We start from the raw sequence: 22344 nt of genomic DNA, 5'->3' as shown, positions 1-22344 counted from the left end.
AGAGCAGGGAATCATTCTGAACCGTGTTTGGCTTAGAGACCTAGCAGCTGTTTTGGGTGATACCCACAGGGTACATGCTGTCCCCTGGTGGGCCCGAAGCACTGTGCCTTCTTGGGTCCCTGGGCCTGCATGCACACGCATTTGGAGGCCCTGGCCTGTCTCCCCAGCTGAGCCAGGGTGCCAGCCAGGCACTGGGCACTGGTGTGCCTGTGTGGGCCCCCAGCGCAGACTTTGCATTTCAGTGAGAAGTGTCGTGCTCCTGCCTGGTGTGACCGGGTCCTCTGGAAAGGGAAGAACATCACTCAGCTGAGTTACCAGAGCCACATGGCCCTGAAGACCAGTGACCACAAGCCTGTCAGCTCAGTGTTTGACATTGGGGTAGGTGGGGAGCTGATACCCCTTGCGATCACTCTGTAGGGAACTGGTTCTCATAACCACCTTTGTCGTTTTGGTCTCCTCCTCCCCACCTGAGTGTGAGAAAGCTTTTAAATGTTTTTAAGGGTGCCTGGCTGGCTCAGTCTGTAGAGCATGTGACTCTCGATCTTGGGGTTGTGAGTTTGAATCCCATGTTGGGTGTAGAGAATACTTAAAAATTAAAAAAAAATTTAAATAACAGTGTTTTAATTTAAATCCAATTCATAATTATTTTCGTATATTTCTCCTATGTATTTCTACGTACATGGAAGTTTTCCTTTTTTTTTTTTTTTTTTTGGACTATGTCTTTCTAGGCCTTTTTCTATGCATGTAGAAATGTGTCAGTGTCCTATATACAACACAGAGGATGTTTTTTCTTTTTGTAAAAGAGATCATCTTATGCAGATTGTTCTGAGGGAATATCTTTTTTTTCCCTACTGACTATGTCTTAGGAGATCTTTCTATGTCAGTAAAGGTAGAGCTCCCTCCTCCTCCCACTTCTGCTGACTCTGTATGAGCTTATTTCCCACATCCTGGCTAATACTGAATTTTATCACTCTGAAATTTCTGCCAACCCAATGAGCCAAAAGGAAAAGATATGTCATTATTATAGATTACATTTCTTTGATTGCCAGGTTGAACATCTCTTTATTTATTATCTCTTCTCCTGTGACTTCTGTTTCTTTATTTTACCAATTTTCGAGGGTTCAGGTAGAGGCATATCAGAATCTGTGAGGATGTGGTGGCTTGAAAAAAGCCTAATGGATGTTACAAAGTTTTATTATTGGAAAGTGACAAAAATTGTGTTTATAATTCACAATACCGAAGGGAAGGCCTGACAGAATCTTAGCTGATGGAGCACAGGTTACAAAAGCTTGAGAAATGCCACTTTAAATCAAACCCTAGAGAAGTTTCTCGCCGCAGGCCTGTTGACAGGCAGCAGAGTCACTGGACATCTTTCTGCCCCAGCTCTGCGACCTGGCAGAGCTCCCAACCAAGCTTTCACTCCAGTGTCTTCTCAGCTAATCAGGAAGCGGTTGGCTTTACCACAAGTTCAGCCTCTGGAGGACCCTCCGGAGACTATTGTTAATTGGGTTCTTTGTTAATTAATTAAATCTATTTAGTCTTCACTTTCTGTGTGGCTGTCAACTGCTCTTTCCCAATACTGTGCATGTCTTCTTTACTGAAAAGGAGGAAATGGGCAGAAGGCAACTCAGGCTCTGATGTCTCCCTCCCAGGTGAAGGTGGTCAATGAAGAACGTTACCGGAAGACTCTGGAGGAGATTGTTCGCTCCCTGGATAAGATGGAAAATGCCAACATTCCTTCTGTGTTCCTTTCTAAGCGAGAGGTAGGAAGGACATGTTAAGAGCATTGGCACGAGGCTCTTCTATTCATAGAACTTAAGTCTCATCTTCAAGGTCTCGGAATTCCAGGAGGCACCAGTCCGACCACTGGGCTCTAGTCTTCTTGACTGATAGGCTGCCACTAGTTAAAGCAAGGCTGCTGATGTTAGCTGAGAGGAGGGGGTTGTTGATTTAGATGATGTTCATCTCCTGATCGTCTATATCAGAAGCCTTTCACCTTTGGCTCCTATGTTTCACCCACACATGGGCCATTCATGTATTAAATGATGGCATGGATGAGCCAAAAGGTGTTGTGTTTGATTTTAGTGTAACTGGGTAGGTATTCTGGCGGTGGTGGGGGGGCGGTTCTTCCTCCCAATGTTTTGCTCTGACTGAGATTAAATTGAATCAATTTCTTGGGTACACATGTGTTGGTGGGAGGCGAGGCAGTGTAGAAAAGGGATGGGTAGTGGAGGAAGTCAAGTTAGGGCTGAAGATTTTTCATGGAAGAGCTACAGCCTAGATTGTTGAGAATAGACAATACCAAGAAGCCAATCAAAAGGAGATTTATGGCGAGGGTATTGTTAATGCCCTAGAGGTCCAGCTACTTGGAAAGTTGTGCTTGGTCTTCATGTTTGGGGGTGCACTTTGTAAAGGGTATCTTGGAAATGGCCTTTGGATATAAAAGATAGAAGATTTGAACTTTGATTCCTTCAGGAAATTTATTTATAAAACATGAAGTTTTTGGATTCCTGGGTTGAACATAGACAGCTGGTCTTAGTGGAGCTGTGGCCTCCCTGGTAAATGCCTAAATCAGAAACGTGATTCAAAAGAGGTAGTCCTTCATTTTCTTTTCCAGAAAGGGCAAAGATTGCTCAGTTGGGGTGGCTGGGCAGGTTGCCGAGAAGAGAGCACTGGTCTGACTGGTCCCGGTCTTGTCCCCAGTTCTGTTTTCAGAATGTGAAGTACATGCAGTTACAAGTACAGTCCTTTATAATCCATAATGGACAAGTGCCGTGTCAGTTTGAGTTCATCAACAAGCCTGACGAAGAGTCCTACTGTAAGCAGTGGCTGAATGCCAACCCCAGCAGAGGCTTCCTCCTGCCAGGTAAGGCCTCTCTTCCTAATTTCCCGGTTGCTGGTTTGGGGAACACTCTACCCTGCCTGTTTATTTTCCTAAAATAAGCTTTTTTGTTCCTGAGTGTTTTGTTGTCTGATTGAAACTTCTAAAAGCCCTGTGGATGTGAACCATCCATGAATAAAATATAAAAACAGTAAAGGGCAGGAGTTCAGCTTGAAAAGCTTTCTCAGCCATCTATGTGTTCCATAATTTCACAGAAAGAGAAGACAGAAGACCTCTGGGAAGCAGGTGCTGCTGTCGAAGGACCCATTTTCACTGTCTGCCTCACTATAATCAGCTCCCAGCGTCTGCTCTTGTAGGGAAAGATAACGGGGTGGTAATCCAGAAATTATATCTGGCCCTGGAATGTACCATTCATGTCTTTCCCCTGACTGCTCCTTTGCACTCTGCATCGTGCTGTGTGGCAGAGGGATTAAGCCTGTTTTGTGGACAGTTCGCAGGCTGATATTTGCATTATATTTTCTGCTGGATCAGGTGTCTTCATCTGACCTGGCCCAGGGCAAGCTCCTTGATCCATGCCTTCAATTCTATTAATAATTCTAACTTGAGCTGTGCTCCTTTGTACTTGGATTTCATAGCAATGGCCTTATTTCACATGTTTTTGTTTGTTGTTTTCATATTCCCACTTGGACTATAAACTCCTTGTTCATGTGTCCTCTGAGTGCTGAGCACATACATACTTGTTGGTTGGCTGATTCGTCTTATTTCCTTTCCCAGCCCTTTGTGCCTGATCCTTGCCCCCTCTGTCCCCTTTCCTCTTGGCCTCTCACCAGCCAACATTACTTTTAATGTTATTCCTCAGATTCTGCCATTGAGATCGAACTGGAGCTATTTGTAAATAAGACCACGGCTACAAAGCTCAACTCAGGTGAAGACAAAATTGAAGACATTCTGGTTTTGCACTTGGACAGGGGAAAGGATTACTTTTTGTCCGTGACAGGGAACTACCTGCCCAGCTGTTTTGGATCTCCCATCCATACACTGTGCTACATGAGGGAGCCAATCTTGGACCTGCCACTTGAAACTATTAGAGAGCTGGTGAGTTATATGCCACAGGGAACCATCTAGAACTGTAGCAGCCGAGCCAGTCAAACAAGATAGTCTCTGTCTTTCGTACATAATTCATTAGAGAAACTCAGCCATGGATACTAAGATATGAAGCTTCCCTGGCTCCTAATTTTATTCCTTTTTTTTTGTTTCAATCATCACTTGGTCATTCTTCAGCCCGAACTAAATTTTCTGAGACATAGAAGGCTCCTATGGGGAGAATTCGAGTACAAGGGGACTAATTTAGAGCAGATTTATATTGATATGCATTTTTCCCCCTTCGAATGCACTTTTTTGATTTAGGGACTCTTGATTTCTATCCTCTTCATTCTATAAGGTGAAAACAGAGGCCCAGTAAGGAGAGTGATTGGTCACAGGTCACATGGTGAGTTAACAGTGGACCTGACCCCTGCATTTAGGTTTTTGGACTCCCAAGTCTGTGCCCTTATCTCACAGACCACATTCTCACCCTGGTTCTGACAGTGAAATGCTGTTGACAGGATGTGTTTTCCAGAAGACAATGTGTATTTCACCTGACCCATTGAAACTGCTTGCTGTAACCCACTCCTAATTCTCAAAAATCACCTTTTGTACCTTGATTCTCCCACTTGATTTCATTTGCCCGTGGAACGTTTGCTTAGGGGATTGCAATGCTTTCCTTCTTCCATGGGTTCGCTGCCCCCATGGTCAGTATTTTGGAGCTAGCCTGTCAGAAGTTCCATTGGTGGGCCTTCAGACTATGTTTTTTATTTCTTTTCAGACTCTGATGCCACTACAGACTGAAGATGATGGGATCCAGTTGGAGAGCCCCATGGGGATCCCCAAAGAGCTCTGGATGATGGTTGATTACCTGTACCAAAATGCTATCCAGCAGGTAGGTGGTGGTTAAGCAGTCAGACCTGATTGAGGCCAGACTGCCTTGGGAAAGAACATCAGCTTGAAGAACTTTTGGTATAAGAAGCTTTTACCCCAAGGAACCTGTGGAAAGCTTTTCCTCCCCTAGGGAGTGAACAGGGGATAGATTCATGTTTCACACTCCCGTGAGACCTTGCTATTACATACAGCACTTGATTACCCCAAGGGAAGCAGCCTTGCATAGGATGGCCTTCGAGGCACAGCATGTTTCCCCGACCTGGTCTCTGGGGTCCTCCAAGTAGAAAGACATCTGGATTCTTCTCAGGATGTCAGCCTGCTATCCTTATGAGGAACTCTTGCCAGTTTCTGGGAAGGGGAGGGGCTAACTTGTCGATGAGCCAGACCAATGTAGGAGACCAGATGGAGACCCCAGGCCTTGAGTCAGGAGGCCTGACTTCAAGAGTGATTTGGGCAAGCTTCATGAAATCAGATTGGTCAGTTTCACTGAGTCATTCATACAGGGAGAAGACTAATACAAACTAGAGTCTATCACAGCTCTACCACCTGGGAGCAGCATACGTTTTTATGACATTCTCTTTTCATTTCTCCCCACTCCTCACATTTATCATTACAGTGTACCAAACACTGTTCTAAGTGTTTCACAGCATTGCCTCAATTAGTTCTTACAATGGCTCTCAGATGAAGAACCAGAGGTCCAGGAGGCTAGGTAACTTGGTCAAAACCCCAACGCTGATAAATGAGTAGGATTGGAATTTGAACTCAGGGAATTTGTCTGTAGAAGTCACCTCCTTGAGCAGGGGCCATGCTAATCTTATGTGTATCATTTCAGTTTTGGTACACATGCTGCTGAAGTGAGCAGAGAAGTTACTTTTTTTTTTTTTTTAACATTTATTTAGTTATTTTAATTAAAAAAATTTTTTAATGTTTATTATTTTTGAGAGAGAGAGACAGAGACAGAGAACAAGGAGGGGCAGAGAGAAAGGGAGACAGAATTGGAAGCAGGCTCCAGGCTCTGATCTGTCAACACAGAGCTTGACGCAGGGCTCAAACCCACAGACTGCGAGATCATGACCTGAGCTGAAGTCGGCCGCTTAACCAACTGAGCCACCCGGGCGCCCCTATTTTTATTTATTTTTGAGAGAGAGAGAGAGAGAGAGCGAGAGAGAGAGAGAGACCGACCATGAACATGGCAGAGGGAGAGGGGCAAGAGAGAGGGGGACAGAGGATCCAAAGCCAACTTTGCACTGACAGTATAGAGCCCGATGTAGGGCTTAAACCACGAACTGTGAGATCATGACCTGAGCCCAAGTTGGACGCTTAACCAACTGAGCCACCCAGGAGCCCCCAGAAATCACATTCTTAAGTATTGTGCTAATCTACCTTCTCTGTAGAGCTCCGTTCAAGTGTAACTTTTGAGCAATACATAGAATATTATTATTCAGTTATATGGCATTAAGTCATTTAGTAAAATGATTATAAAGCATGCTAGGACTCATGGAAATACCTTTATTGCCATAATCTTGTTTTCACAAGGCAGGGAGATGCCTTTTTCTTTTTTTAATTTCATTTTTTTTAATTTACATCTAAATTAGTTAACATATGTGCAATAATGATTTCAGGAGTAGATTCCTTAATGCCCCTTACCCATTTAGCCCATCCCCCTTCCCACACCCCCTCCAGTAACCCTCTGTTTGTTCTCCATATTTATGAGTCTCTTATGCTTTGTCCCCCTCCCTGTTTTTGTATTATTTTTGTTTCCCTTCCCTTATGTTCATCTGTTCTGTGTCTTAAAGTCCTCATATGAGTGAAGTCATATGATATTTGTCTTTCTCTGACTAATTTCACTTAGCATAATACCCTCCAGTTCCATCCACGTAGTTGCAAATGGCAAGATTTCATTCTTTTTGATTGCTGAGTAATACTCCATTGTATATATATACACCACACCTTCTTTATCCACTCATCCATCGATGGACATTTGGGCTCTTTCCATACTTTGGCTATTGTTGATAGTGCTGCTATAATCATGGGGGTGCATGTGTCCCTTTGAAACAGCACACCTGTATCCCTTCAATAAATACCTAGTAGTGCAATTGCTGGGTTGTAGGGTAATTCTATTTTTAATTTTTTGGGGGGACCTCCATCCTGTTTTCCAGAGTGGCTGCACAAGCCTGCATTCCCAAGGGGGGTGCCTTTTTAACTTTCTCCATCTTATAAATGATATATTTTCTGCACGTTTTTCTTTTTCTGGTTAATCCCTCTGTAACACTGCAGGAAACATAGCTACTTTTAAGTTTTCCCTTATCATTGTGTATAGTATGCCATACCTATAGTGTTGTGTTCTTTTCTTTTAATGTTTGTTTATTTTGAGAGAGAAAGAGCATGAGCAGGAGAGGAGCAGAGAGAGGGGGAGAGAGAAAATCTCAAGCAGGCTCCATGCTGTCAGCGCAGAGCCCAACGTGAGGCTCGATCTCACGAATCATGAGATCGTGACCTGAGCCGAAATCAAGAGCCGGACACTTAACCACCTGAACCACCCACGTGCGCCCTATAGTTTTATAATAGATGTTTTATCACTTTAAAGACCTCTCGTGGGAGCATGCTTGGGAAGGCCTGAAAGATGAATTAACCACATCAGCCCTAAATTTATCAGGGTGTTTACCAGGGTGATTCAAAGGCCTCGCTACACCGCTCACTCCCTTTTTACACCTTGCTGGTGATCATATTTCTAGGTCCGGAAATCATGGCCGATTTTCTGAGAATATAATGATCCTGTGACTTTCTTTCCTTTTGCAGGAAGATCTGTTTCAGCAGCCAGGCCTGAGGTCAGAATTTGAGCATATCAGGGACTGTTTGGATACTGGAATGATTGATGCCCTCTGTATCCTTCAGGCACTCATGTGTGCGTGCATGCCTGTGTGTATGTGTGTGTGTGTGTGTGTGTGTGTTTGTATGACTATGATTAAGAGGTGAGAGAAAAGAAAGAACAGTATCTTAAGGCTCAAAATCTGATCTTGTGTCCTCAGCTATCATATTTTTCTTAAAGTTTGCATAGAGAAGACTTTACAACTTTAAGCAACTGATATAGCAGGAACTCATGAAGGCCCAGCTAAGCTGACAAAGAGCTTGGCCCCCTTCACTGTGTCAGGCTGGCATCCTAGCTCTGAGTGGAGAGCCTGACCGGGCAGGCTGCACTTCTGGCCTGTGCTCCTTCCTGGGCCTTTTCCTAACCATGGCACAGCATCGCCTTTTCCTTAACGATGGGCCAAAAGCCGCCAACAATCATTCTGTGGCTGAAGCCCTGCTGCTTTTCCTGGAGAGCCTGCCAGAGCCTGTCATCTGCTACAGCGCCTACCATAACTGCTTGGAGTGTTCTGGCAGCTACACAGCAAGTAAACAGGTGAGGGGAAGCGTTAAGCATCAGCACACACGTGTTGCAGCCCCGGGCCTCATGGGGCCTGAGGGAACAAAGTGGGCGCAGTCCCTCAGACACAGTGTCCTAGTAACTCAGCTCCAGAGCTTTCCTTCCCAAACCTGTTCTTCCTTTCATGTCCGCTTTTCTTTTAGTGGCTTCACCCTTAATTCCAGTGACTCAACCCAGAAACCTGAGTCATTTCTGAGTCGTCCTCCGCTCACCTCCCACATGCCCAGTTCCCTTGATCTGTCACCCGTCGTCTTCTGTTCTCGCGCACTCACCTTGGTTGAGCCCTGGATTCAGTCTGTCCCTCTGCTGATTTGTTTTGTATACGGCCCTCAGATCATGTGTTCTAAAGCTCTCGTTATGCCACTGTTGGTCAAAAACCACACATGGCTCTCCATTGCCAGTTAATGATTTTCTTAAACAAATACTCAAGGCTTTTCATGATCTGGCCTAGTGGTTCACACATGTAACATGCCATGGCAGAATAATCTAGAAAACTTGGTAATAATATGGGTTCCAGAGCCTCACCCTACATCCACCGAACCAGAATCTCTTTTGGAATATTTCTTGTGCGAGCTTCCCGACTGATAACGATGATGTGCCAATAGCTGGAGTACGCATTGAATTCTGTCCTGATCGACCGCTCTCGGCTTAGCGCCTGTTCAAACAGTGGTGCTCCTGCTAAAATTGACTTCTTGGTTTGTTCTCTCTCCTTATCTCACTGTTTTCCTTCTCTTGCCTTTTTTACACTTTCTTTTGCCCTAATCCTTACCTCTGCAAGCCCAGTCTCGTCTTCAAGACCCAGCTGAAAATGTCTTCCATTCCCCTACATCTTTTGAGAGCACATAGTTAGAATATCGACCCCTAAATTTTTTTTAATGTTTTTATTTATTTTTGAGACAGAGAGAGACAGAGCACGAGCAGGGGAGGGGCAGAGAGAGATGGAGACACAGAATCTGAAGCAAGCTCCAGGCGCTGAGCTGAGAGCACAGAGCCCGATGTGGGGCTCAAACTCACAGACTGCGAGATCATGACCCGAGCCGAAGTCGGACGCTTAACCGACTGAGCCACCCAGGCGCCCCTAGAATATTGACCTCTAAATTCACACGGTGCTTGATCTGTGCTTCTCTTTTGACTCTTGTGCAGAGTGCTAAGTGATCAGGACTTTTTTTGCATAGCCTTACTAATGTCCTGGGATCGTGCACTGAGTTGCTGGAATATAGCAGATGCCTAACAGATGACAGACTGACTGAAAAGACAAATCCCAATTCTCCCTCTTTCAGGTCATTTCTACCCTCCCCACATTCCACCAAAATGTCTTCAACTACTTGATGGCGTTTTTGCGAGAATTACTGAAAAAATCAGCAAAAAATCATTTGGATGAGAATATTCTAGGTAAGCAGCCAAGTGTCTGTGGAAAGCATCTCTGCAAACCGAGACTCATTAGCAGAAATGTCCTTGAGGGAGGTCCCAAGACCACTGCCGTGGAACTAAAATCTCCAGCTCTGGGCACAGTTCACCCTCATGCAGCTTTTGTTTTTCAAGCAGAAAATAACGCTTTGGGGCACTCCTCCCAACTCAACAACACAAGAAGAAGTAGTGCTTCTTTTGCTGAATTGTTTTGTTTTCTGTGTTTTTCATGCAGCTAGCATATTTGGCAGCTTACTGCTTCGAAACCCAGCTGGTCACCAAAAGCTTGACATGGCAGAGAAGAAGAAGGCTCAAGAATTTATTCACCAGTTCCTCTGCAACTCACCCTGAGCCTATCTCCTCTCCTATTTTATTTGAGGCAGCCGATTACCAGCCCCACCTGTTTCAGATCAAGAAGATATGAGGGTTCTTGGAAGCAAAAGCGGCAGCTGCCTGTTTTCCTGAGCCCAGACCCCCCCAACCCCCCGTTGCTGTCACACTCATTGGTACTGTGAGTCGTGAAGACCTGGGGGGAATCCACCACAATAAAACTGACAGTCAGTGTTCAGCTTTAGTTATTTAACACAGATCTATTTTAAAAAATTTTAAAGATGTTTAAATAACTGTACTTCTTGTGCTCATTCAGCCAGCCTGCCTCCAGGGCATTGTCAGTGCCTTCCCTGTAGCCTGGGCCGAGCTCCCCATGATCAGATATTTGAACAAACTTTGGGGTCCTGAAGGGAGAATGAATTGGACAGCAAGAATGCAAATGGGATCTGCTGGGTAAACAGGTCACAGCCACCCCAGATGCTTCCAGTTCTCTAAGCGCATGTGTATATGTATATACAAAGCCTACCCCCCTTCCTACTCAGATGTGGCTCAACAGCTCTGGGGCTGGCACTCAGCCTCTGAGGGCAATACAGTGGCTTGAAAATGAAAATACTGAAGAAATTGGTGTTGTGGTGAAACAAATGGGATTTTCTGGGTCAGCAAATCCTCTAAACTGTATATGATGCATCCCCTTTCTCATATGTGTAATATATTTTAATGATAAATGTATTTTTAACAGTGGTTGTATGTTTTTGTCTCTTAAGAGAGGGCAGTTGGACTTTTTGTGGCTTAAGCATTTGGGCAGCTGGTCAGGGGCCAGGCATCTATTTCTTTGGCCCCTGGCCAATCTGGTGGGTGACGATCACTACTCATAGTTTTCAAGCAACGGATGTACAGTCATGGCCAGAACCCCTTGACCCTGATGTAGTCTCCGGGAGTTGTCCCACCCTGAATATCCTAGAGAAGTAGCTTATGGGGAAAACAGGCAGTGACTTCCGGGAGGTTCTAACAGATTTAACAAGCATTTTGAAGAGACAGAATAACGAAGGTACACGCAAAATCGCTTCTTGGGCACTTGAACGCCTAGACTCCCTGGCTGTGTAAAATGTGACCAAGATGCAGGCCAACAGGATGACTGTGAACGGTCAAAGAGAGGGAATGGCCAGTAGGTGGCGCTGACTGGCCCGGGCGGGAGTCCAGTAGAAGCCGGCAGTCTGCAGGGCGAAAAGTTGGGACCGACGGCCTGGGCTGTCGTGAGGAAGGGAGTGGAGCGTCTTGTGCGCGCGCGAGGGGAAGAGGCGGCGCCGTCCTTTGGCTGCGCTTGGAGTACTCCCTGGTTCTGCCATTTGGATCCGATCTTCCTTTCCTGATCCCAGCTACTATACTAACTTTGGTGATGAGGGTAAGCTGGGAATGTCACAGCCTTGCAGGCTCCCCTTGCGGGTCCCAGCTAGAACTCGGATGGCCGACTGTGGTCCCTCCCGTAGGAGTTGTGGCTGCGAGGGTGAGGGCGGTCAGCGTAAGCCGGGCTGAGGCTGCTTTCGACTAGTGGTTGAGGGGTTCGACCCCTTTTCCTTGCGTGTGGTGCCACAGAACAGACGCCCCGACTCCCGGCCGGCTGCGGACACGGCCGGCGCTTCTCAGCGCGGGGCAAACTTACTGTCCCGCGGCGCCTCCACCGCGCCCCGCCCCGCCCCTCCTGCTCGCCAATTGGAGGCCCGAGCTCAGCCCCCACACCGCCTAAGCCAACCAGAAGCGCCAGAGAGAGGCGGGGCCGGTATCTCCTCCTTCCTCCGGAAAGCGGAAGCGGAAGTGACGTTTGGGGAAGGTGGGGGCAATCATGGTGCCGCTGGGGAGGGGAGAAGCTGCCGCTGCCGCCGTTGCCGGGAGCCGCGGAGGTAAAAGGCGAAACTAGACGCGGCCTGGGCTCGGGGCTTCCCGGGGGGCGCGGGACTTAGGCTCCCTCCTGAAGCATTTCCCAGTAGAGACCCCACTCTGGTCACCATAGGGACCCCACCCCTCCTCCGTTTCCATGGGGATGGGTATCCAGCCCCCCTTGCCTGTTTCCATGGAGACCCGGACCCTGCCTCTCTTCGCCCGGCTTGGAGCCCCCCAGCCTGTCCTCGGATTTTTCCGTGTAGCCCTGGCTGGGGGCTGTCCCAGTCAGGTTCCTTTTCCCAGCCTTCTCTCAAGGGTGCTCCGTTTGTACTACTCGTGTGCCACCCTCAAGCCTCCTGGTCTTGTTTGTTCCGGACAGTTGGGTCTCCGCTTAGCTGCTGATGGTGCCGGGGAAGCCCTGAGGGGCCGCCGGTGCTCTTATCTCTCCTCCGATGCAGCGAAATGTGCATCTACCCGGGTTGCGTAAGCCAGAGCAAGGGGTCGGGCCGGTTCCTCCCGGATCCAATCCCTTGGCCTGTCTCTGGTAACTACCTCTCTGTCTAGCCGCCCCACTCCGTAAAGGTTCACTTTCTAACCCAGGACAGAGGAGAGAGATAAAGTGTAAAGCCAGACTGAAAACGAAAAGTGATGTGCTGATTATTTTTAAATTTCGTTCTGCCTGCCAAACCCAGATTTGTAGAACCGGTGTGTTTGCAGCTAAAGGAAGAAGAACTAATCCAGAACAGAAAAGATTTCAAATTTGGTATCCTTCCTGTGAGAACATATCTTTCGAAGAGAGGATGTCTTCCCAAGAGAGTATATCTGCAGGTCTTTCATTCATTTAACTGACATCTCCTGAACTCCTAGTGTCATCGTATTGTGCTAGGGAGAGTAGAAACAAAAATAAGACTCACCATTCTCTCTCGCCGCAGAGAGCACACTATGCAAGCATAGGTCTAGTACATTGCATAGGACACCACATTGTTTTAGGAGATAAATAGATATAATGGTCTTCTTTGGATATGCCTGACTAGGGATCAGACCGTCTACCCAGAAGCTGAAACATCTGTTCTAGGAAGGAGGGAATGAATTCACACTTGCTTTCCCTACTATTACCAGACATTGTGCTTTAATGAACATTATCTCTTTTACTCTGTGTAACAACTCTGAGAGAACGGGGATTACCAGTCCCACCTTATCCATAAGAAAGATGGAGCACAGAAAAGTTACCCAGGTACTAAGTGGCAAAGCTGGAATTTGTGGGTAGGTGACCCTGCCTCCAAAGTTCCACTTCCACAATGGACTACACTGCCTCGTGGTCTAATCTGGGGCATATCTGAATGGGGTTTTCTTACTTTAGGATGTGTAATAACTCAGCCTTGAAGCAGTTTGTCCTCTTCTCCCCTTTAAGTTTGGCAGTAAGGCATGTTTGGAAGGTCTTAAGAACTACTTATTTCTTCAGTTGGGGGTGTGTGTGTGTGTGTGTGTGTGTGTGTGTAAGGCATTGCTTTTCCTTTAAAATGACTTGATGGTTTCAAAGTTAAACTTTAAAAAATATGATTCCCAAGGAAGATGATTTTCATTTACTTTGGCCTCTTCTTCAAGTGAGAGGAAAAATGTGCCCTGTGATTGCCAAGGAGGTCCCAGGGTATGGCTCTAACTCTGGCTTTGTCCTCTTGCAGATAGGTCATTACCTTTCCATTTCTCACAATTGGGCTGAGCACGATTGAACCATGGGGGAACACAGTCCGGACGACAACATCATCTACTTTGAGGCAGAGGAAGATGAGCTGACCCCCGATGACAAGATGCTCAGGTTTGTGGATAAAAACAGACTGGTGCCTTCCTCATCTGGAACTGTTTATGATAGGACAACTGTTCTTATTGAGCAGGACCCTGGCACTTTGGAGGATGAAGATGATGATGGACAGTGTGGAGAACACTTGCCTTTTCTAGTAGGGGGTGAAGAGGGCTTTCACCTAATAGATCATGAAGCAATGTCCCAGGGTTATGTGCAACACATTATCTCACCAGATCAGATTCATTTAACAATAAACCCTGGTTCCACGCCCATGCCAAGAAATATCGAAGGTGCAACTCTCACTCTGCAGTCGGAATGTCCAGAAACGAAACGTAAAGAAGTAAGTAAAGCAGTGGGTGAGGGCCCAGGTTTGCTTTGGAGAAAAATCCTTACACAACTCGCATTGGCCGTTTTAGCTGGGGAATAAAGGAGTCCCTGGAATGAGGACCTACAATGGCTTTGCTTGTCCGCAACACATAATGCTTCATATTTTGTTGTGACTGCTTTCTGGAACTTTTGGTTTGTATAGCCATATTGAAATTGGAGAAAGCTAATTTATAATTTTTCACCTTTTCTTGCCCACATCGTAAAATCAAATAGAAATTTCATTGAGGTAAGTCCATGTTTCTGAGGCTGAAATAACTAAATTTGGCTTATCTGGGGTGTGTATAAATGATTTGTTTGGGAGATGAGTATCTGCTGAAATATGCTTTATTTTTGTAGTGAATATTTGATGATTAACAAAGCCTCGCTTTCTCTTGTAAGAAATTCAGGCAAGAGACAGTAAACGAGAGTAGGTGATCTAAAATAAGTTTTCGTGCTCATACTTAGCTACTGTGAGTAAGGTAATGTATGTCACAATGGTTGGAAAACCGTAAAGCATTGTGCAAATTGTACTGGTAGTGATCATCAGCAGAATGATATGGGTTAAAGGTAACGATAGACATTATCTAGGAACTGATTACAGGTCAATTAGAAAAAACAGATCACTGGTAATTGCAGCGTCAGGGACTAAATGTAAACTGTTACCAAACAGACATGGGATAAATCGCTTAGCAAAATATTTTTTCTCTTAGGCTGTAATTAAGGCCTTGAAATGGGAGAATTTTATTATTCATGCCATATGGCTTTCCCATGACTAGCCGTAGAATCTCAGAGCTGGAAGCAACCATAGAGAAACCAACCGTCTTGTCCTCCCTCCCACCTCACACAGGCATTTCTCTACAGCATCTCTGACATTAGTTCATCTGGTGTCTGCTTGAACACTTGCAGAATGACGAGAGCTCAGTGTTTCCCTGCTCAGCCCAATCCATTTATTGGCCAGCTCTGATTGTTAGAAAGCTTCTACTTGTATAGAGCCAAAAAACCTGCCTTCCTGGAGCTGCCGCTCACTGGTTCTAATTCCGCCTTCCTGTGCAACAGCAGGTTCAATCTTCCTCTCCCAGGACAGATCATGGATTTCTTTGAACATCATGGATGTCTCTTTATCTTCTCTTGTACAGGCTAAACACCTCGATTTACTTAAATAGTCCTCTTTGACATTTTCCCCTGATTTCTCATCAGTCCGGTCACCTTGGATTGTGTGAATTCCAGTTATCCGACGTCTTCTTAAAAATTCATAACTGAGCACAATCTCACAAGTGTGAGGCAGCCAGCACTGAATAGTGTGTGACCCTTATCTTTTAATCTGGACACTGTACTGTAATTGCTGTATAGGCTGTATTTTATTAGCAGTGACAAGCTGTCGGCCTGTACTTGGAAACCTCTAGAATAGTGATTCTTAACTGGGGGCAGTTTTGCTCCTCGGAAGACATTTAGCAATGTCTGGAGACATTTTGGTTGTCATACTGGGGAAGTGCTGCTGCAGTCCAGTGGGTAGAGGCCAAAGATCCTGTTAGACATTCTGTAATATACAGGACAGCCCCCTGCAACAAAGAATTACCTGGGCCAAAATGTTGATTGGCTGTTTTCCAATAAAACTTTCTTTGCAAAACAGCCAGTCGGCTAGATTTTACCCGCTGGCTGGAGTTTGCCAACCCCTGGATGAGAACATAGGGAGCTTAGGGAATAGTTGAAAAGAAGGATGGACAGGTAGCAGAGATCCAGACATGGAAGGTGGTGATAACATGCTGAGGGCTTTGGACTGTATTGGGGAAATAGTGGGGAACGATTGAAGGTGTCTGAGCCAAGGATTCATATGGTTAGAGTAGCATTTTAGAAATATTGCTCTGGTAGCAGTGGTAGCTTGATTTCCCAGTTAGGAGGGGTTGTAGTTTAGATTTGGGGTTTTGTTTGAGTCTGATGAAGGGTAATGGTCTTGTGTTTGAAGAATGAATTGCGTATGATTCAAAGGATTCATCCATTTTTCTAAGTATGTTGGGTTCTTCTCTGTCTTAGTTCAGGGACCCCGCGGATGATTGATGGAGCTTCAGGACTAGGAAGCAAGTAGTTAGAGTGCACCGTGATAGGTGCTTTAACAGAGGCCTGTACAGCATGCTATGTCAGGCTGAGGAGAAAGTGTCAGACTCTGCTGCTCCCCTCACCTTCGGGGAATGGTGAGTCCCATCAGAGGAATCAAGAAGTCCGGAAGAGGAGAAAGTTTGGTGGGGAAACTGATGAGTTTGTTTGGAGTATAGTGAATGTTTAGTCTTTGAGGAAAAGTGAATCAAACAAGTTGAGAAGCCCTTTGGAAATGTAGATCTGAAGTCAAGGAAATGGCTCAGGATTCACGAATGGGCAGTAGGTCAAAGCGTGGGCAGTTTACTCAAGACAGGAGTTTAAGAGTTGACCAGAGAATGTGAAGGTTAAAAAGAGAAAGGGGAACCAGAGATCACATAGTCAAAGAGATGGGTGGAAAACGGTGTTGTGGAAGGCGAGGGAAGAGTGTCAAGAAATAGAACTATTCTGTGTGACCCTGCAGAGGGGTTGGGGGACCCAAGAGAAGCCACTGGTTCTGTATCTGTGCCATTGATCACACCACGAGAAGTTTTTCGGTAGAGCACTGGGGGCCGAGGCCAGCTTCCAGTGATGGAGAAGTGAGTGGGTGGTGAGGAAACCGGAGGAAGGAAGTGTCAAGTTGGTTTAGGGTTTTTTTACTATGGTAGTTGGAGGAAGAAGAGTGATGAGGTAGTAGCAGCTCAAGGGGTGGGGGTGGGGGGGGTGAATCATTCCTTTAGCACAGAAAACTTGAACATGGCTTAGAGCCTAAACTGCAGGCCATCCCCAGTTAATGATTACTATGTGAAAGCGCTTCAAGCACAAATGTTTGGGAAACATTAAGTTGAATCAAGACAGAGGTTTGTTTATTACGGAATTTCTCTGAATTGTTGATGTGCTCATAACTACGGAGGAAGGAAATGCAGAATTCTCCAAATGTTGTGAACTTGGGAAACCATTTTCAGGTCTTATTTCCAAGGTCAGTATTTTGTGGAACCCATTTTGGGAAATGCTGATCTAGACAGAAAAGGAGGAGATGGTAGGGCGGGAATGATTATGCAATCACTTATATGAGCTGTCACTTTCCCACTACAGGTCTTCCTTGACTTACGGTGCGGTTATGTCCCGATAAACCCATTCTAAGTTGAAAATAGTGCATCGAAAACACCTAACCTACGATCTCGTAGCTTAGTCTAGCGTGTCTTAAACGTGTTCAGAGCCCTTACATTAACCTACAGTTGGGCAGAATCATCTCAAAGCCAATTTTATCATGACGTGTTGACCAGCTCATGTAATTGATTGAATACTGTACTGAAAGTGACAAACAGAATGGTTGTATGGTCACAGAAAAGCTGGAAGTATATCGGTTGTTTACCCTTGTAATCTCAGGGCTGACTGGGAGCTGTGGCTCCCTGCTGCTGCCCAGAGTCACATGAAAGTACCCTACCTCATATCACTAGCCCGGGAAAAGATCCAAATTCACAATTTGAAGTACAGTTTCTCCTGGATGCATGTGGTTTTCTCACCATTGGAAAGTGGAACCATTATAAGGTGGGGACTGTACTTGCAGCCTGGTTGACTATTCGTGTCTTCAGGTCTTGTTGAGTAGATAAGGTCAAGAGTACTGTGAGCACCTTGTTCAGTCTACTGTGGATTTAGCTCACTGTACTTTTATCCCACCATATCTTTCCATTCTGTCCATGAAGCCTACATGGAAGATTCTAGAAATTTTAAAAAATCAGTTGATGTGAGGGAGAAGCATCAATGGCTTTTAGTCTTTGAAAATGTTGCTTATTGAGCAGGCCTTCAGGGGACTTGACTTCTTGAAACACCATTTTACTTTAGCTTTTTCTTTAACAATAAGTGGGGTGGGGAGGACACTGAAATTCATTTAAATGGTCTGAGAGGCCAATGTTTATGACTATTTGATAACACTTTTCATGATTTCTGTATTCCCTCTTTTCCCTTTTTTTTTTTTTTTTTTAAACTTGGGCTTTTTCTTCCTTCATCTCCATGTACAGGTATTACTCTTGAGAAATCACATCATTTGATAACTAGTTAGTCTTCTTGGCCTCGCAAGCAGCTTATTTTCTGAGTCAGATTTTAGCCTGATTTTCCTGTTCACCCCTGATTGTTCCATTGTTTCCTGTAGTGTATAGTTGGCTTACCTGTTACTTCACTTTTTTCCTAAGTGCTTGTCTTGCGTAAAAATAAACCAGCCAGAACCTGGCTACAGATGCTGTCTTCTTCCACGGGGCCACTGGCCATTCTGAGTCTAATTTCATGTATCTTATTTTCATACTTGCTGTCTTACTGCCAGCAAGTATGGTAGCTTTGAGAAATCTCCAATCAAAATATGTCATTCTGCACAAGATGAACATTCTAAAGAGTTGTTCCTTTCGTGCCTTTCTCTTTTGGGTTTCTGAGCAGCTGGGTTCATGTAGTCCGTGGTTTCCCAAACTTCCTTGCATCTGTGTCTTCCTGAGAACCTGCCAGGACCGTCTTGTCACCTGTTCATCTACCTCCGTACGAACCACACCGGTGAACATTAATGTACCGCCTGTGGCTAACTGACCTTGCCACTTTGCTGCTGAGTAATTGGCTAAGAAGTCAAGAAAGCCAGGAAATCCTATACCATATGTGTCCTTCATGGCGCACCAAAATATTCTGGTACATCGATTGGAAAAGAGTATCTTTTTTTTCTACCAAGAAGCACAGTTTCAGAGATGCTTTGTGAATTAGGCTGCTTGCTATATTAGTGACACTGCAAGAGGAGTTTTGGCTTTTTTCTTGGTGTGGCAAATTTTAAATATAAGAATAAAGGGAGGGGCACCTGGGTGCCTCAGTAAGTTAAGTGTCCAACTGTTGATTTCAGCTCAGGCCACGATCTCACGGTTCCTGAGACGGAGGCCCATGTCGGGCTCTGTGCTGACAGCATGGAGCCTGCTTGGGATTCTCTCTCTCTCTTTCTGCTTTTCCCCTGCTCACATGTGTGCACTTTCTCTCTCAAAATAAATAAATTAAAAAAAAAAAAAAAAAGAGGGGCGCCTGGGTGGCTCAGTCAGTTGAGCGTCCGACTCTTGGTTTCGGCTCAGGTCATGTGAGTTCAAGCCCCACATCGGGCTCTGTGCAGCTGGCAGCGCAGAGCCTGCGTGGGATTCTCTATGTCTCTCTCCCTCTCCCTCTCTCTCTGTCCCTCCCCCACTTGTGCTCTCTCTATCTCAAAATAAATAAATAAACTTAAAAAAAAAAAAAAGAATAAGGGGAAAATTTGATTCTAGTGTTTTGCAATATGTCCTTTACTTTGGGAGACCTAGTTCCAATCTCATTCCTCGTTATGAACCCCTCAGGCAGTGGAATGATCCACTCTGACAAATGTGGATGTTGCTGACTCTCCCAGAGGGGAACTACTTGCTTTTTAGCCTTTGCATACTGTGATTACATGTCTTCCCAGGCTCCCTTCTGAACTCCCACAGAATTGCCATTCAGAACTAGGACTTGAAATTCTGGCGTTAAGGATCCACTCACTCTTTCCACAAGCTTTTACTTATTATCTACTTTTGTCAGGTATCAGGAAGGTCAAAGAAATAATCCCTGCCCTGGAGGGCTTGGACTCCAGCAGAGAGACTGCTGGAAGCTGTGTGTGCGGGATTTGTAGAAGCCAGGGCAAGAAGCATTTTCCATTTACCACCAGGAGAAGCCATTTATGCGTGCTTCCCTGCACGCCTGCGTGTGTGTTACACACCTCCTCGCGGCCATCGGCATTTCTGTCACTGAAGCCCGCTGGCCTGGAAAAGGGACGGAGGTGGTTTTGTGTACATACTGGCTTTACAGCATGGTGCTGCAGAAATAACAGGTCTCAGATTTACATTTTATATAAGCTGTACCTATTGGATATTGCTAACATTTTGCTATTGTAGGACATTGGAAAAAGAACCCACGTTTTAATGTTTTTCTCTTATTTAAATCAAGGCTGTTTCTTAAAATTGTTTCTTCTGTGAAGTGCAAAGGGATAATTTAGACCCAGAGTTCCATCTTTGTTCTGCTTTATTCTGTGTGGCCTTGGGCGAGCTGCTCTGTTTCCTCTTTTGTAAAATCGAAATAAAAATATCTCATTGCATTTTGTGAAGATTAAATGAGATTTATTCATACATAAATATACGACAGTATGTGCATAAAACATCTAGCACAGTGTGGTCGTTCAGTGAACGCTCATTTACTTTCTGTCCCTTGTAGGCCCACGCAGTTTTTGAAGGAGGTGCGGAGGTAATCTCCAGTTTATGAAGAGGTTGAAATGGCCTCTGTTAGGAACTCTTTGGGAAGCATTCTCTCCTAAAAACAAGGTTATGAGGGGCGCCTGGGTGGCTCAGTCGGTTGGTTGAGCATCCGACTTCGGCTCAGGTCATGATCTCGCAGTTCGTGAGTTCAAGCCCCGCGTCGGGCTCTGTGCTGACAGCTCAGAGCCTGGAGCCTGCTTCGGATTCTGTGTCCCCCTCTCTCTCCGCCCCACCCCTGCTTGTGCTCTGTCTCTCTCTGTCTTTCAAAAATGAATAAACATGGGGCGCCTGGGTGGCGCAGTCGGTTAAGCGTCCGACTTCAGCCAGGTCACGATCTCGCGGTCCGTGAGTTCGAGCCCCGCGTCAGGCTCTGGGCTGATGGCTCGGAGCCTGGAGCCTGTTTCCGATTCTGTGTCTCCCTCTCTCTCTGACCCTCCCCCGTTCATGCTCTGTCTCTCTCTGTCCCAAAAATAAATAAAAAACGTTGAAAAAAAAAAATTTAAAAAAAAAAAAAAAAAAAATGAATAAACATAAAAAAGAAAATTAAAAAAAAATGACAAGAACCAAGGTTATGAATTGTGGTTGGGTTCCAGGACAGCCTACAGAAGTCCCAGTAACCCCTAATTCACTGAACTGTTGTATTAATATCACTGTGGAATGTGAACCACTGTTTATGATCAGGAGAACATATTTTTAGCCCTACTGCGGAACTCTGTGAACACCAGCCCTCATCACTGGTAGTCTGTTCCCTTTGACTTCCTTAGCCACCCGGCCACTGAAAGTTACTTCCATGGTGGGCATTTGGAGCACCAGGCAAAGCTGAGGGCTCATTTAAAAAAACAAAAAAAACACCCTTTTGGGGCGCCGGGGTGGCTCAGTCGGTTCAGCGTCCGACTTCAGCTCAGGTCATGATCTCGCGGTCTGTGAGTTCGAGCCCCACGTCAGGCTCTGTGCTGACAGCTCAGAGCCTGGAGCCTGTGTCGGATTCTGTGTCTCTCTCTCTCTGCCCCTCCCCTGCTCATGCTCTGTCTCTCTCTCTCTCTCTCTCTCTCCCAAAAATAAATGAACATTAAAAACAAAAAATTCAAACACCCTTTTTTTGGGTGCCTGGGTGGCTCAGTCACTTAACTTTCCAACTTTTGATTTTGGCTCAGGTCATGATTCGTGGGTTTGAATCCCGCGTTGGACTCTGTGCTGGCAGCACAGAGCCTGCTTGGGATTCTCTCTTTCCCTCTCTCTCTGCACCTCCCCTGCTCATGCCCTCTTTCTCTCTTTCTCAAAGTAAAGTAACATTTAAAAAATAAAAATAATAAAAATACTTTAAAAATAAAATAAAAAACACCCTTTTTATTGAGCTATAATTGACATCTAACATTATATTAATTTCAGATGTACAACATAATGATTCAGTATTTGTATACATTGTGAAGTGATCATCACAATAAATCAAGTTAACATCGGTCACCACACATAGTTGCAGTTTCTTTTCTTTTTTTAAAAAAAAAATTTTTTTAATGTTTATTTATTTTTGAGACAGAGAGAGACAGAGCATGAACAGGGGAGGGGCAGAGAGAGGGAGACACAGAATCCGAAACAGGCTCCAGGCTCTGAGCTGTCAGCACAGAGCCCGACGCGGGGCTCGAACTCACGAACTGTGAAATCATGACCTGAGCCGAAGTCGGCTGCTTAACCGACTGAGCCACCCAGGCGCCCCTGCAGTTTCTTTTCTTATGAGAACTTTTAAGCTCTCTCTTGGCAGCTTTCAAATATACAATATGGTACCATTAACTTTAGTCACCATACTGTATACTGCATCCCCGTGACTTAATGTACTTTATGAACCAAGGGGTCTTCTAGCCAAGGAATAAGGGCTCCGATTACGCTGGTGGTGTTGGGAGGGTAAGATGCCTAGCAACCGCTGAGTGCCTGCTGTGTACTAGTCACTGTGTTAGGGGCTTCCACATCGTTT

The 22344-nt window shown here is 45.4% G+C and overlaps 2 protein-coding genes and 1 non-coding gene across 5 annotated transcripts in view; 2 read left to right on the top strand and 1 right to left on the bottom strand.

Moving 5' to 3' along the window:
* INPP5B (inositol polyphosphate-5-phosphatase B) overlaps positions 1–10724 on the top strand; it is a 49862-nt gene extending 39138 nt beyond the window's left edge. Inside the window, 9 exon segments of the mRNA XM_042954261.1 lie at positions 243–378; positions 1653–1763; positions 2704–2866; positions 3702–3937; positions 4707–4820; positions 7619–7703; positions 8095–8222; positions 9527–9638; positions 9889–10724. Of these exon segments, the coding sequence (XP_042810195.1) occupies positions 243–378; positions 1653–1763; positions 2704–2866; positions 3702–3937; positions 4707–4820; positions 7619–7703; positions 8095–8222; positions 9527–9638; positions 9889–10004 (1201 nt within the window). The 3' untranslated portion in view covers positions 10005–10724.
* On the bottom strand, positions 5578–5681 carry LOC122229013. The gene has a single exon (XR_006206884.1). It is a non-coding gene; the product is annotated as a U6 spliceosomal RNA (small nuclear RNA).
* Positions 10725–11802: 1078 nt separating the features above from the next.
* Positions 11803–22344, top strand: part of MTF1 (metal regulatory transcription factor 1) — a 46346-nt gene continuing 35804 nt past the window's right edge. For 2 of the 3 annotated variants that reach the window (XM_042954037.1, XM_042954034.1), the window contains exons 1-2: positions 11803–11881; positions 13544–14002. In XM_042954037.1, coding sequence (XP_042809971.1) covers positions 13595–14002 — 408 coding nt within the window. In that variant the 5' untranslated portion in view covers positions 11803–11881; positions 13544–13594. Of the gene's footprint in view, positions 11882–12553; positions 12690–13543; positions 14003–22344 lie in introns of all 3 variants that reach the window. The other variant, XM_042954035.1, reaches the window with a different exon arrangement.

The sequence above is a fragment of the Panthera leo genome, chromosome C1, assembly GCF_018350215.1.
Source record: "Panthera leo isolate Ple1 chromosome C1, P.leo_Ple1_pat1.1, whole genome shotgun sequence".
NCBI lineage: Eukaryota > Metazoa > Chordata > Mammalia > Carnivora > Felidae > Panthera > Panthera leo.
This window is presented reverse-complemented; position numbering and strand designations above follow the sequence as displayed.